The sequence below is a fragment of the Bubalus kerabau genome, chromosome 13 (genome assembly GCF_029407905.1).
Source record: "Bubalus kerabau isolate K-KA32 ecotype Philippines breed swamp buffalo chromosome 13, PCC_UOA_SB_1v2, whole genome shotgun sequence".
In the NCBI taxonomy this organism is placed as follows: Eukaryota; Metazoa; Chordata; class Mammalia; order Artiodactyla; family Bovidae; genus Bubalus; species Bubalus kerabau.
The window spans coordinates 28,663,390-28,677,215 of NC_073636.1; the positions used below are offsets into that span (position 1 = coordinate 28,663,390).

A 13,826-nucleotide genomic window follows, 5' to 3' on the forward strand; every position below is an offset into this window, starting at 1 on the left:
GGTGATCCTGGGTGACTGGAGGGCTCCCTGATGAACTACTCCCTCTGCATGGGGGCCAGTTCATTAGTCAAAGAAACTGTTTTATGAGTGTCAGCTTTAATTTTGGGTAGTTCTGTGAGTTGCCTGTTGCTTATGAAGGGTGATCCCGTTGAGATGGATGGATAAGGTCACCATCACTGCAGAGAGAATTCAGGTCACTTGTCTGCTCGAGACCGTGGCTTCTCCTTGGTACTTTTCTCATTCTCATATATTATGTGAGAAGCTGGTGAATGTTTATTTTATATACAGTACAGACAGAACTAAAACTTTAATATTTGGACAGTTTTCTTTGAATATTGGGGGAGACCAAATATTGGAAATTTTATCAGTTAATATCCAGTGATTTCTCACGCACAAGAATCAGTGATAAAAAATGTGTATGCCCTTCTAAAATTCTACATTATCAGTCTCATGGGTGTTTGATTTTTAAAATTAAAATCTCTTTGAGTCCTGGCTGTATAAGCCTCTCTGACACCATTGGGTCTTCTCGAATTTACTTGCTTTCTGTTTTGTATTTTTCCTTCTTTCCCTCCATGAGTAGCCACACTTGGTTTAGAAAAAGCCATTTGTCTTTGTTGCTTTCTGTCTTCTCATTTTGTAGCCTTAAATTTTTTTAAAATATAACTTTATTTATTTATTCATTGGCTGTGCTGGGTCTTCATTGCTGTGCAGACTTTCTCTAGTTGCAGTGAGCAGGGGCTACTCTCTAGGTGTGGTGTGCAGGCTTCTCATTGTGGTGGCTTCTCTTCTTGCTGAGCATGGGCTCTAGGGCACGTGGGCTTCGGTAATTGCAGTTCCCAGGCTCTAGAGTACAGGCTCAGTAGTTGTGGTGCATGGGCTTAGTTGCTCCACGGCATGTGGGCTCTTCTTGGACCAGGGATCGAACCTGTGTCTCCTGCATTGGGAGGTGGATTCTTTACCACTGAGCCACCAGGGAAACTGTAGCTTTTATTTTTAAGATTCTTGGCAGGTGGGAGGTTTCGGGGGGCCAAAGTGAAACGATCTCATCCTTGAGCTATTCAAGGGCCAGTTTTTAATCTGTTTATACATCTGCTTTGGGACCAATGTGATGGTCCCAGCACACAGAGCCCATGCTACTTTCAGAGGCCCACACTGCTGTGTGGGGAGAGGATGTAGCTTCAGGTGGGATTATGAAAAACTAGTTACCCTCTGTCTTCCCTGTGACCACCTATGGAGAAGACCGGGTCTAACAGAGACTCAGACTGGAGTCTCTATCAGTGCATCAGATTACCTACCTAGTACTTCCAGATCTGAGCTGCATTAATATTTAATGCCTGAAGGCTGCAAAGAATGTTTGTCTTTTTACTCACTGGGTTAGTTAGCGTTGGTTTGTGTTTTTCCACAGACATTTGTGGTTGTGGGCAAGCAATCAGTCACCCCTGTTTTAATTTCTTTTGTTTGAATAATGGGAATAGTAATATTTTCAACATGCCTAAGAGATGGATGAAAATTACATCATGTAGGGCTGTGAAATACTTTAAATGAAAAATTTGGACCAACAGAATATTTCTGCCTTTCTGATCTTTACTTAAACTTTCTCTTTAGGCTAACGATGCCTATCTTCAGATGGCCATTGGAAACGCCCCTTGGCCCATTGGTGTTACTATGGTTGGCATCCATGCCAGAACTGGCAGGGAAAAGATTTTTTCCAAGCACGTTGCACATGTTTTAAACGATGAGACACAGCGGAAATATATTCAGGTAAGTAGTTTGGAGGGCAAAGTGCTTTGGAGGTTAACATTCCCCACTTCTCAAACTAAGTTTTGCGAGAAGGAGAATTGCAGCAGTAGGATATAGCATGACAGGGTGCAAGTCCACGCTTTGTATAAGTAGTCTTGTATTTAAGACACCTTCACTCAACTGTAAAACAGAAAGCTTTTACGTGTCATAGATGATGTAAGACAGAGTCAAGTGTTGTGCTTTAATTACCTTAGTAGTGAAATAAAACTATTACTGTTTGCTTTGGGAATTTACTGAAGAATGATGAATTTACAGAGTATTTTGCAATAAGTCACAATTTTGTTATTTTCAAGGTAAGTTTAACATATAGACTAAAAAGGTACGAATAGTCAAAATTTGGCTAGTAGTATTTTTTAAATAATTTATAACAACACTTCTCTACACAAATAGATTTAAAGTATTCATAGTTTATTTTCTTAAAGTTATTGAGCTTCACATAAACCTGATAATACTGCTGTTGGATTAAACTTTTGTTTTTAGTGGGGGAGAAAACCTCAGTTATAACCTAGTTTTTGCCAAGTTATCAACGATCCCAGGTTGTGTCTGTATAATGACTTTTGCTGGATGTTAACGCTAAAGCTTGAAGATGAAACTCAAAGTTTATTTAAAGTATAAGATTCACTTAAAATGCATAACATGTTTTCAGAATTTGTGCTGGACAACAGTCGCTATCATATTCATGCATTACCATTTTATTTCATTTCACTTCCAAGTGCTAAAGGTTATTTTGCCTGTCATGCTTTGTGGCTTATTCATATGTATTAACATTTTAAAATATGATTTCAACTTGACCCCCTAATGGGAACTGCAGAATTTTAGAGTTCAAATATAGTTGTGGAAATCAAAGACATTTCCATTTTTTAAATAACCACCATTGACTGTATTGAAGGCAAAAAGCTTTTAGTTGGGGGGAAAAGTGGCTTGGCTTTAACAATGGAATATTGTTTCCAGTGATTAAATTTACTGATTGTCTTCAGTTATACCATGGCCAAGGCTATAGTGTGTATAAAAGTTCATTTTGTGTGTGTGTGTATGTGTGTGGTGCACACTCAGTCTTGTCTGACTCTTTTTTGCAACCCAATGGACTGTGGCTCACCAGGCTCCTCTGTCCATGGAGTTTTCCAGGCAAGAATACTGGAGTGGGTTGCCATTTCCTCCTGCAGGGGGTTTTCCTGACCCAGGGATTGAATCTGAGTCTCCTGCAGTGGCAGGCAGATTCTTTTCCACTGAGCCACCTGGGAAGCCCTGTCTTAAAGACAGCATGCCTTTTTTAAACAGTGGTTTGATTACCATCTTATAAACGTTTTTCCTTTTTTAAAATATGCTTAGTATTTTAAAGATTTCTGATTTATTTTGGAATAGTATTTATTATTATAGCTATACAATGACCTATCCTCCCTCCATTGTTCTTCATTTTTGTAAAAAAAAATTATTTTATTTTTGGCTGTGCTGGGTCTTGCTGTGCTTGTGGAGAGCAGGGGCTGCTCTCTGGCTGTGATGTGTGGGGTTCTCATTGTGGTGGCTTCTCTTGTGAGCTTGGACTCTAGGCACACGGGCCCTAGGGCACAGGCTCCATAGTTGTGGCGCATGGGCTTAGTTGCTCTGCAGCATGTGGAATCTTTCTGGATCAGGGATTGAGCCTGTGTCTCCTGCTTTGGCAGGCGGATTTACTACCTCTGAATCACCAGGGAAACCCCAATGTTCTTTCTTTTTAACTTTTCTCCTTCCATTCCTTTTTCCCCAAGGTGATTAGGGAATATTGGTGAACATACTATATCTGAACTGTAGGAAGGTGTTTGACCTAAACATAATAATATTCTTGTGTACAGATGTAAATATGATAAGACAGCCAGGTGGACTCAGCTTGTTGAGTGAGAGAAGCCATGAGGACTGAGTAACGAATCCATGCCTGTCTGGGTGGATGCTGGTGATATGCCACGGGGTTCTTAGTGACCTCAGCACTCTCCTGTTCAACAGTTTTCATGACCAACTTGGATGACTCTACCAAGAGGTATATTTATCAGATTTACAGACAGTAAGAAACAGAAGGGATAGGCTGTACGTTCAGATGGAGAAGAAATTTGCATTCTGGAAGTTCTTGAAAGACTGAAGAAAAAAACTGATTCTAAAAAATCAGTACTTATCTTATTCTAAAAGATTATGACCATAAAGAAATTTGAACTATCAGTTGCTTGAGCAGTTTGAGCAGCGTATATCTGGACGAATTAGGGAATTTGGTGGACTGTAAGTACAATAACAGTAGTGTAGTATGGCTACTGGCAGGTCTAATGAGAGCTTATGCTACATTGTTAGAGAGACATAATAATTTAATTTAGTGTACGTTCCACAAGGCAGGAGCATAGCTCACTGATGGGTCCTCAGAGTCTAGAAACAGTGCTCGTGGTGGGTGCTCAATCAAGATTTGCCCATTGAATGAATGCTCAGAGGCAAGAGAGGTGAAAGTCTGGCTTTTATTCTAGTCCTTGAGAAAGCAGACTCTTGTTGGGGGTCTGGATAATTATTGATAAAGAGAGAACTTTGTGGTGGAAGAGGGGTTAAGTTTGTCCTATACAGTTAAGGCCCTGGTGACTCAATGGTAAAGATTCCACCTGCCAATGCAGGAAATGCTGGTTTGATCCGTGGGTCAGGAAGAACTGCTGGAGGAGGAAATGGCAACCCACTCCAGTATTCTTTCCTGGAGAATTCCATGGACAGAGGAGCCTGGGTCCTTGTGATCACCAAGAGTCGGACATGACTTAGCGACTAGACAGCAGCAGCAAGGTATAGGAAGGAAGACACATTTTTAATCAGTTTAAGGAAAAGATTCTTCCTTTTTTAATCTTTTTGTCTTGAAACAATGGTAAACTGGTAAGAGGTTGCAAAAATAATGCAAAGAAACTTTTTAACAGGCAGACTTGCCCCCGAATAGGAGTAGGGCTGCTTTAGAAGATACAGGGGAGATCCCTACCACTTGATATTTGAAAGAATCTGCTTAACTATTACTCTTTTCTGGTCCTTCGATACCGCTCTGCTGTTTTCCCTAGAGGCCTTTGCTTAAACCTGAGGTTGCAAATTGACACTCACAGGATAGGTAACGAGTGAGCGGAGGAGTGTTAAGAAACCCCTGACCCTTGATCTGGCTTGTCTTTTCCTACTTTTCATGTAGACAGAGAAGCAGTATTTCATTTTCCTGTCAACTCTGATGAGAAAGGGGGACAGGCGATTAACAATGTTGTTAGTTCCATTGTACTCCAATATAAAATAAAAATTTTAAACCGTGGCAGCGCAAGCACAGCATGAAGGGTCAGCTGCATCTTAGCCTTAGCATCACTGGCGTCACCTCAGCTCACTGTTACTTTGTAGGAATATCTTTCTAATGTCGCTCCATCTTCCTTTATTTTTTAGTGAGATGCCAGAATCGTTAATTTTTTAAAAAAGCATATGCTCCTATTTTTAAAATATTAGCAATAACGAAAACAAAAAATTAGCAGTTTGTGAGGCCAAATTAAGTGCTAGTTTTTGATCTATCTTAAACCCATGGTGCAGCTCAAGGCAAAATGCTGCCACCCCACATTAGCATTTTATGAAATTCTTACAATTAACTGAGTGATTTACTAAGCTGTCTTTTGAATCTCTCTCCTCTTATTTTGGTATTCGGGTGAGACTAATGTGAATTATTCCTACAAAGGGACGGTTTAAATATATGATTTGAAGTTGAAGTCAGGGAGTGACCCACTTTTTCTTAAAGAGTCAGGTAGTAAATACTTCAGGCTTTGCACTTCATAGGTTTCTGCTACAACTCTCCAACCCTGCAGCTGTGTGAAAGCAGCCAGCGGCCGTGTTCCAGTGAAATTCCGTGTATAAAAGGGATGAGCAGCCTGTGGGCTGTAGTTTGTTGACCCCGTAGTAAATGTGTAAACCCAAACCTTTTCTCGTTAAGATATTTGCTGAGGAGGTAATTGTGAAAGTCATTTAATAGGGTATTTTCTTTCTAAATTTAGATATAGTAAACCTTTGTAAGTAGTGAAGCATGTAAAGTGTACTGATCTTAACTGTACAGCTCAGTGATTCTTCATGTACGTGTGATTTTGTATCAAGATGTAAAACAAGGTCTAGATAACAGGAAGTTTCTAGCAGCATCCCTGAAGTTTCCCTCATTCCTTTTCTGAGCCTAAGCCCTCCTCCCATCAGAAATAACCATTATTTTGTTATGTGTCATTATTGGTTAATATTGCCAGGTCTTGGGCATCACTTAAATGAAATCTTGCAATGTATAGAAGAATTACTTTTTGCATAGAAATACTGGTAAGAAATAACTGTTTTCTGAAATACTGTGAAACCAATTCAAGGGGATCTTTACTGGGGCTTCCCTGGTGGCTTAGCTGGTAAAGAATTTGCCTACAATGTGGGATACCTGGGTTCAATCCCTTGGTTGGGAAGATCCCTTGAAGAAGGGAAGGGCTACCCACTCCAGTAGTTTGGCCTGGAAACAATTCAAGGGGCTCTTTACTATAAAATGATTTCATCTTTGGGTTTTATGCAAATCTCTGTAGAATTTAAACTGTGAAAATTGTTTGAAGTGTTCTCTTTCTCACAAAAATTAAACACACCACAGGGAGGGTTTTCTCACCATGCAGATCAAAGAGAAGTTGGATAGCATATTAGTTAACTGCAAATCTCGGGTGAGATGGAACTGTTGGTAGGAACTTCAAGGACTTTGGTTGGTCTGCCAAATGCAGATGTAACCTTTGGCCCAGATTTGGGTAAAGCTTCTCCACAGATTACAGAAAGTTCTTCATTAGTTAGTCTTGATAATTCAGTCATTTCCAGACATCTCTTGAAAAGGTTCATGTTGTGATGGTTGTTTACTTGTTGGTAAAGAAGAGGAGGACAAAAAGCTGAAATTGACCTCACGTGATGATTTGCCCTCCAGATCCAGTCCATCCTTCTTTACCTGATCTTGTACCTTGTGCCCTGGAAACCTGGCTTTTATGAACAACAGTGACAGGCTCCCTTGCCCTCTGAGTTCTGAATGGGGTGGGCTGTGAGAGAGATGGGAAGGCATTTTATAGGCAGGAGAGGAATGAGTTTGGGGTGTTTATTTTCCTGGCTTCCTCTTGTGGAGTCACTGCACCCCTCCGCAAGGTCTGGCCATCTCTGTCTACGTTGAGTCACCACTTTCCTCCCTGACATCCTTGAAAACAGGCTGGCTGTGGCTTCGGGGTATTGCCGGCTTGGCGATGCTGTATTGTATCTTGTTGGTCCCGGTCTTACCCAGACCTTTGTAAAATCCTTGGAACTACTACGGTCATATTACCCAACTTGAGTGTGTGCTTCCTTTTCCTGTGGATACCCTTCCTAACTCATGTAGATTAACTGCTCTGTGTGCTGTGTTTCAACACACATTTCTTTGGGAATTAGAAGATTAAGGAGTAATATTCATTCCAAATAATTTTTCTCAAGTCTTCACTATTCCAAAAGGCAAAATGTTCTTTAATACTCTTCTCTGGCAAGTTGTGTTCAGTAACCTCAAGTTTGTAAATTCCCTGGTGAAAACATCATTCCAGCATTTTATGTCAGATATTTATATCTGCATTTCAGTTTGGCATATTTCATTTGGACTTTGCTTAATTTGTTTTTGTGAAACATTTGTAAATTTATAACATGTTTGTGTATTGCTGAAAATGGTATAACAGAAACATTCATTACTGCAGTGAGCAATCACAGCTTGATCGATGTGCTGGATACACAATATCATCGTTAGTTGGTAAACACTCTCTATGCATCAGATTCTGTGTCACACATTTGTGGGTCAAGTGGCCTTATCCTATCTTCAGGTATTCTTGGGTCTGAAAAAGCATTTCTTAAAGGCAAGTTACTTTGGTAACAGTTTACACATTTAATAACTTCCTGGCATATTAAAACAAAATTTTAGAGAAAAATACTGCTTAGCATTTCTCTTTCATCTATATTATTTAAAAAAAAATTTTTTTTAAGTTTATTTTATTTTTGGCTGTGCTGGGTATTCATTGCTGCACAGGTTTTTCTCTAGTTGTGGTGAGTGGGGGGGCTACTCTTCGTTGGGATGCACAAGCTTCTCTGTTGTAGTGGCTTCTCCAGTTGCCGAGCACGGGTTCTAGGTGTACAGGCTTCAGTAGTTGCAGCACGTGGGCCCAATTGTTGTGGCTCCCAGGCTCAGGAGCACAGGCTCGGTAGTTGTGGTGCGTGTGCTTATTAGTTGTTCCACTGCATGTGGGATCTTCCCAGACCAGGTATTGAACTTGTGTCTTCTGCATTGGCAGGTGAATTCTCTTATCACTGGGCCAGCAGGAAAGCCCTACATTACCTTTTAATATAGAACACTGAGGGTTGGTGCCATGATGCTTTTTAGCTGGCAGCTGAACAGACATTGTGCTTTATATATTAACTTATATTTCTCAATCACATGCATGAGAAAAAAAAAAGAAAAGATCATCTTGCACTGTGAAGTCCTTGTAGGTCAGATAAATAAAATCTTTCCTCAAATTGGTCTTCCGCCATACATTTTTACCTACTTTCATTAAGTAGGTGAGTGCTGTTTTCAAAATGTAATTATCACTTGAAGTCCCTCAGTCGTGTCCAACTCTTTGCGACCCCATGGACTATGGCCTAACAGGCTCCTCTGTCCATGGGATTTTCCAGGCAATAGTACTGGAGTGGATTGCCATTTCCTTCTCCAGGGGATCTTCCCAACCCAGGGATTGAACCTGGGTCTCCCACATTGTAGACAGACGCTTTACCGTTTGAGCCACCAGGGAGGTCCTTTCATTTGATACTACTTTCTATGAAATGATAAACCTTTGAATTTGTAATTCTGTTCATTTATGTGACAAACATTCAGACAGGTAAAAATGGGAGCAGCTCTGTTTCTTACTGTAAACTCGAGAAGAAGATGAAGTTAGTCCCAAACTGAGTTTTCTTTAATTTCCACTATGTCCTGCAGAACCTGAGCAATTGAATACATTTGGCAGTTGCACTGGGACTCTTCATTGGAAGCAGCATGAGATTGCTTTTGTCCCAAGCAGCTTGATCCAGATCAGAAATTGAAAAGTCTGGAATGAGTAATTTAGAGCCACTCAATTTTAATCATAGACACTTGTGTGAAAAGAATTCCTGTGGATACTTTTTGAAGGATTGGCCTTGGTATATACATGGCTATGAATGTTGAAAGTGTAGACATTTTTATTAAGTACACACTTTTAGAAAATCACACTTTGGGTTAAAGGTGTATTCTATCGAAGTTAGGATTAATTTTTAACTATCTCATGTTAATTCATTCCTTTATTAGAACATACGGCAGTTCATTTAGTTCAGTTCAGTTGCTCAGTCATGTCCAACTTTTTGTGACCCCATGGACTGCAGCATGCTAGGCTTCCCTGTTCATCACCAACTCTCAGAGCTTGCTCAAACTCACGTCCAGTAAGTCAGTGATGCCATCCAACCATCTCATCCTCTGTCGTCCCCTTCTGCTCCTGCCTTCAATCTTTCCCAGCACCAGGGTCTTTTCCAATAGGTCAGTTCTTTGCATCAGGTGGCCAGAATATTGGAGTTTCAGCTTCAGCATCAGTCCTTCCAGTGAATATTCAGGACTGATTTCCTTTAGGATGGACTGGTTGGATCTCCTTGCTGTGCAAGGGACTTTCAAAAGTCTTCTCCAACACCACAGTTCAAAAGCATCAATTCTTCAGTGCTCAGCTTTCTTTATAGTTCACTCTCACATCCATCCATGACTACTGGAAAAACCATAGCTTTGACTATATGGACTTTGTCAGTAAAGTAATGTCTCTGCTTTTTAATACACTGTGTAGGTTTGTCATAGCTTTTTGTCCAAGGAGCAAGTGTCTTCTAATTTCATGGCTGCAGTCACCATCTGCAGTGATTTTGGAGCCCACCAAAATAAAATTCTTTCAGTGTCCTATCTTTTTGTCTTTTCATACTGTTCATGTGGTTCTCAAGGCAAGAATACTGAAGTGGTTTGCTGTTTCCTTCCCCAGTGGACCACATTCTGTCAGACCTGAATGACTGTTCACTGAAAATGAACTCTGAAAGATGTTCACTGAAAGCAGAACTCCCCAGGTCAGTAGGTGCCCAATATGTTACTAGAGATCAGTGGAGAAATAACTCCAGAAAAAATGAAGGGATGGAGCCAAAGCAAAAACAACACCCAGTTGTGGATGTGACTGGTGATCAAAGCAAGGTCCAATGTTGTAAAGAGCAATATTGCATAGGAACCTGGAATGTTAGGCCCATGAATTGAGGCAAATTGGAAGTGGTCAAATGGGATGGCAAGAGTGAACGTCAACATTCTAGGAATTAGCGAACTAAAATGGACTGGAATGGGTGAATTTAACTCAGATGACCAGTATATCTACTACTGTGGGCAAGAATCCCTTAGAAGAAATGGGGTAGCCATCATAGTCAACAAAAGAGTCTGAAGTGCAGTACTTGGATACAATCTCAAAAATGACAGAATGATCTCTGTTCGTTTCCAAGGTAAACCATTCAATATCACGGTAATCCAAGTCTATGCCCTGACCAGTAATGCTGAAGAAGCTGAAGTTGAATGGTTCTATGAAGACCTACAAGACCTTTTAGAGCTAACACCCCAAAAAGATGTCCTTTTCATTATAGGGGACTGGAATGCAAAAGTAGGAATTCAAGAAACACCTGGAGTAACAGGGAAATTTAGCCTTGGACTACAGAATGAAACAGGGTAAAGGCTAATAGACTTTTGCCAAGAGAATGCACTGGACATAGTAAACACCTTCTTCCAACAACACAAGAGAAGACTCTATATATGGACATCACCAGATGGCTAACACCAAAATCAGATTGATTTTATTCTTTGCAGCCAAAGATCGAGAAGCTCTATACAGTCGAAAAAAACAAGACCAGGAGATGACTGTGGCTCAGATCATGAACTCCTTATTGCCAAATTCAGACTTAAATTGAAGAAAGTGGGGAAAACCACTAGACCATTCAGGTATGACCTAAATCAAATCCCGTATGATTATACAGTGGAAGTGAGAAACAGATTTAAGGGACTAGATCTGATAGACAGAGTGCCTGATGAACTATGGACGGAGGTTCGTGACACTGTACAGGAGACAGGGATCTAGACCATCCCCAAGAAAAAGAAATGCAAAAAGGCAAAATGGCTCTCTGAGGAAGCCTTACAAATAGCTGTGAAAAGAAGAAAAGCAAAAAACAAAGGAGAAAAGGAAAGATATACCCATTTGAATGCAGAGTTCCAAAGAATAGCAAGGAGAGATAAGAAAGCCTTCCTCAGTGATCAATTCAAAGAAATAGAGGGAAACAATAGAATGGGAAAGACTAGAGATCTCTTCAAGAAAATTAGAGATACCAAGGGAACATTTCATGCAAAGATGGGCTCAATAAAGGACAGAACTGGTATGGACCTAATAGAAGCAGAAGATATTAAGAAGAGGTGGCAAGAATACACAGAAGAACTATACAAAAAAGATCTTCACGACCCAGATAATCATGATGGTGTGATCGCTCACCTAGAGCCAGAAATCCAGGAATGTGAAGTCAAGTGGGCCTTAGGAAGCATCTACAAACGAAGCTAGTGGAGGTGATGGAATTCCAGTTGAGCTCTTTCAAATCCTGAAAGATGATGCTGTGAAAGTGCTGCACTCAATATGCCAGCAAATTTGGAAAACTGAGCAGTAGCCACAGGACTGAAAAAGGTCAGTTTTCATTCCAATCCCAAAGAAAGGCAATGCCAAAGAAAGTTTAAAGTACTGCACAATTGCACTCATCTCACGTGCTAGTAAAGTAATGCTCAAAATTCTCCAAGCCAGGCTTCAGCAATACGTGAACTGTAAACTTCCTGATGTTCAAGCTGGTTTTAGAAAATGCAGAGTAACCAGAGATCAAATTGCCAACATCCTCTGGATCATGGAAAAAGCAAGAGAGTTCCAGTAAAACATCTGTTTCTGCTTTATTGTCTATGCCAAAGCCTTTGACTGCATGGATCACACTAAACTATGTAAAATTCTGAAAGAGATGTGAATACCAGACCACCTGACCTACCTCTTCAGAAACCTGTATGCAGGACAGGAAGCACAGTTAGAACTGAACATGTAAAGCTCAACGTTCGGAAAACTAAGATCATGACATTTGGTCCCATCACTTCATGGCAAATATATGGGGAAACAGTGGCTGACTTTTATTTTTTGGGCTCCAAAATCACTGCAGATGGTGATTGCAACCATGAAATTAAAAGATGCTTACTCCTTGGAAGGAAAGTTATGACCAACCTAGCCTAGCAGCATATTAAAAAGCAGAGACATTACTTTGTCAACAAATGTCTGTCTAGTCAAGGCTATGGTTTTTCCAGTAGTCATGTATGGATGTGAGAGTTAGTCTATAAAGAAAGCTGAGTGCAAAAGAATTGATGCTTTTGAACTGTGGTGTTGGAGAAGACTCTTGAGAGTCCCCTGGACTGCAAGGAGATCCAACCAGTCCATCCTAAAGGAGATCAGTCCTGAATATTCATTGGAAGGACTGATGGCTGAAGCTGAAACTCCAATACTTTGGCCACCTGATGTGAAGAGCTGACTCACTGGAAAAGACCCTTATGCTGGGAAATATTGAGGGCAGGAGGAAAAGGGGACAACAGAGGATGAGATGGTTGGATGGCATCACTGACTCAATGCACATGTGTTTGGGTGAACTCCAGGAGTTGGTGATGGACAGGGAGGCCTAGTGTGCTGCAGTTCATGGGCTCGCAAAGAGTTGGATATGACTGAGCAACTGAACTGAAATGAAAATAAAGGTCTGTCACTGTTTCCATTGTTTCCCCATCTATTTACCATGAAGTGATGGGACCGGGTGCTATGATCTTCATTTCTTGGATGTTGAGTTTTAAGCCAACTTTTCCACTCTCCTTTTTCATTTTCATCAAGAGGCTCTTTAGTTCCTTTTTCCTTTCTGCCATAAGGGTGGTTTCATCTGCATATCTGAGGTTATTGACATTTCTCTTGCAATCTTGATTCCAGACTGTGCTTTATGCAGTCCAGCATTTCACATTATGTACTCTGCATAGAAGTTAAATAAGCAAGGTGACAATGTGGAGCCTTGATGTACTTCTTTCCCAATTTTGAACCAATCCATTTTTCCATATCCAGTTCTAACTGTTGCTTCTTGACCTCCGTACAGATTTCTCAGGAGACAGGTAATGTGGTCTGGTGTTCCTATCTCTTGAAGAATTTTCCACAGTTCATTGTGATCCACACAATCAAGTCTTTAGTGTGGTCCCTGAAGCAGAAGTAGATGTTTTCCTGGAATTCCCTTGCTTTTTCTATGATCCAGCAGATGTTCGCAATTTGATCTCTTGGTTCCTCTGCCTTTTCTTAAACCAACTTGAATATCTGGAAGTTCACGGTTCACGTACTATTGAAGCCTAGATTGAAAAATTTTGAGCAATGGTTTGTTAGCGTGTGAGATGAGTGCAATTGTGCAGTACTTTAAACTTTCTTTGGCATTGCCTTTCTTTGGGATTGGAATGAAAAAAAAACAAACAAAACTAACCTTTTCCAGTCCTGTGACCATTGCCAAGTTTTCCAAATTTGCTGGCATATTGAGTGCAGCACTTTCACAGCATCATCTTTTAGGATTTGAAAGAGCTCAACTGGAATTCCATCACCTCCACTAGCTTTGTTTGTAGTGATGCTTCCTAAGGCCCACTTGACTTCGCACTCCAGGATTTCTGGCTCTAGGTGAGTGATCACACCATCATGGTTATCTGGGTCATTCAGATATTTTTTGTATAGTCCTTCTGTGTATTCTTGTCACCTCCTCTTAACATCTTCTACTTACGTTAGGTCCATACAGTTTCTGTCCTTTATTGTTCCCATCTTTGCTTGAAATGCTCCCTTGGTATTTCTGATTTTCTTGAAGAGATCTCTAGGTCTTTCCCACTGTATTGTTTTCCTCTCTTTCTTTGCATTGATCACTTAGAA

At 40.5% G+C, this 13,826-nt stretch overlaps 1 protein-coding gene across 2 annotated transcripts in view; it reads left to right on the top strand.

Annotated features, from left to right (window-relative positions):
* PRPF18 (pre-mRNA processing factor 18) overlaps positions 1 to 13,826 on the top strand; it is a 57,572-nt gene that overhangs the window by 34,299 nt on the left and 9,447 nt on the right. For both annotated transcript variants that reach the window (XM_055543863.1, XM_055543864.1), the window contains one exon: positions 1,606 to 1,761. In XM_055543863.1, the coding sequence (XP_055399838.1) occupies positions 1,606 to 1,761 (156 nt within the window). The remainder of the gene's footprint in view (positions 1 to 1,605; positions 1,762 to 13,826) is intronic.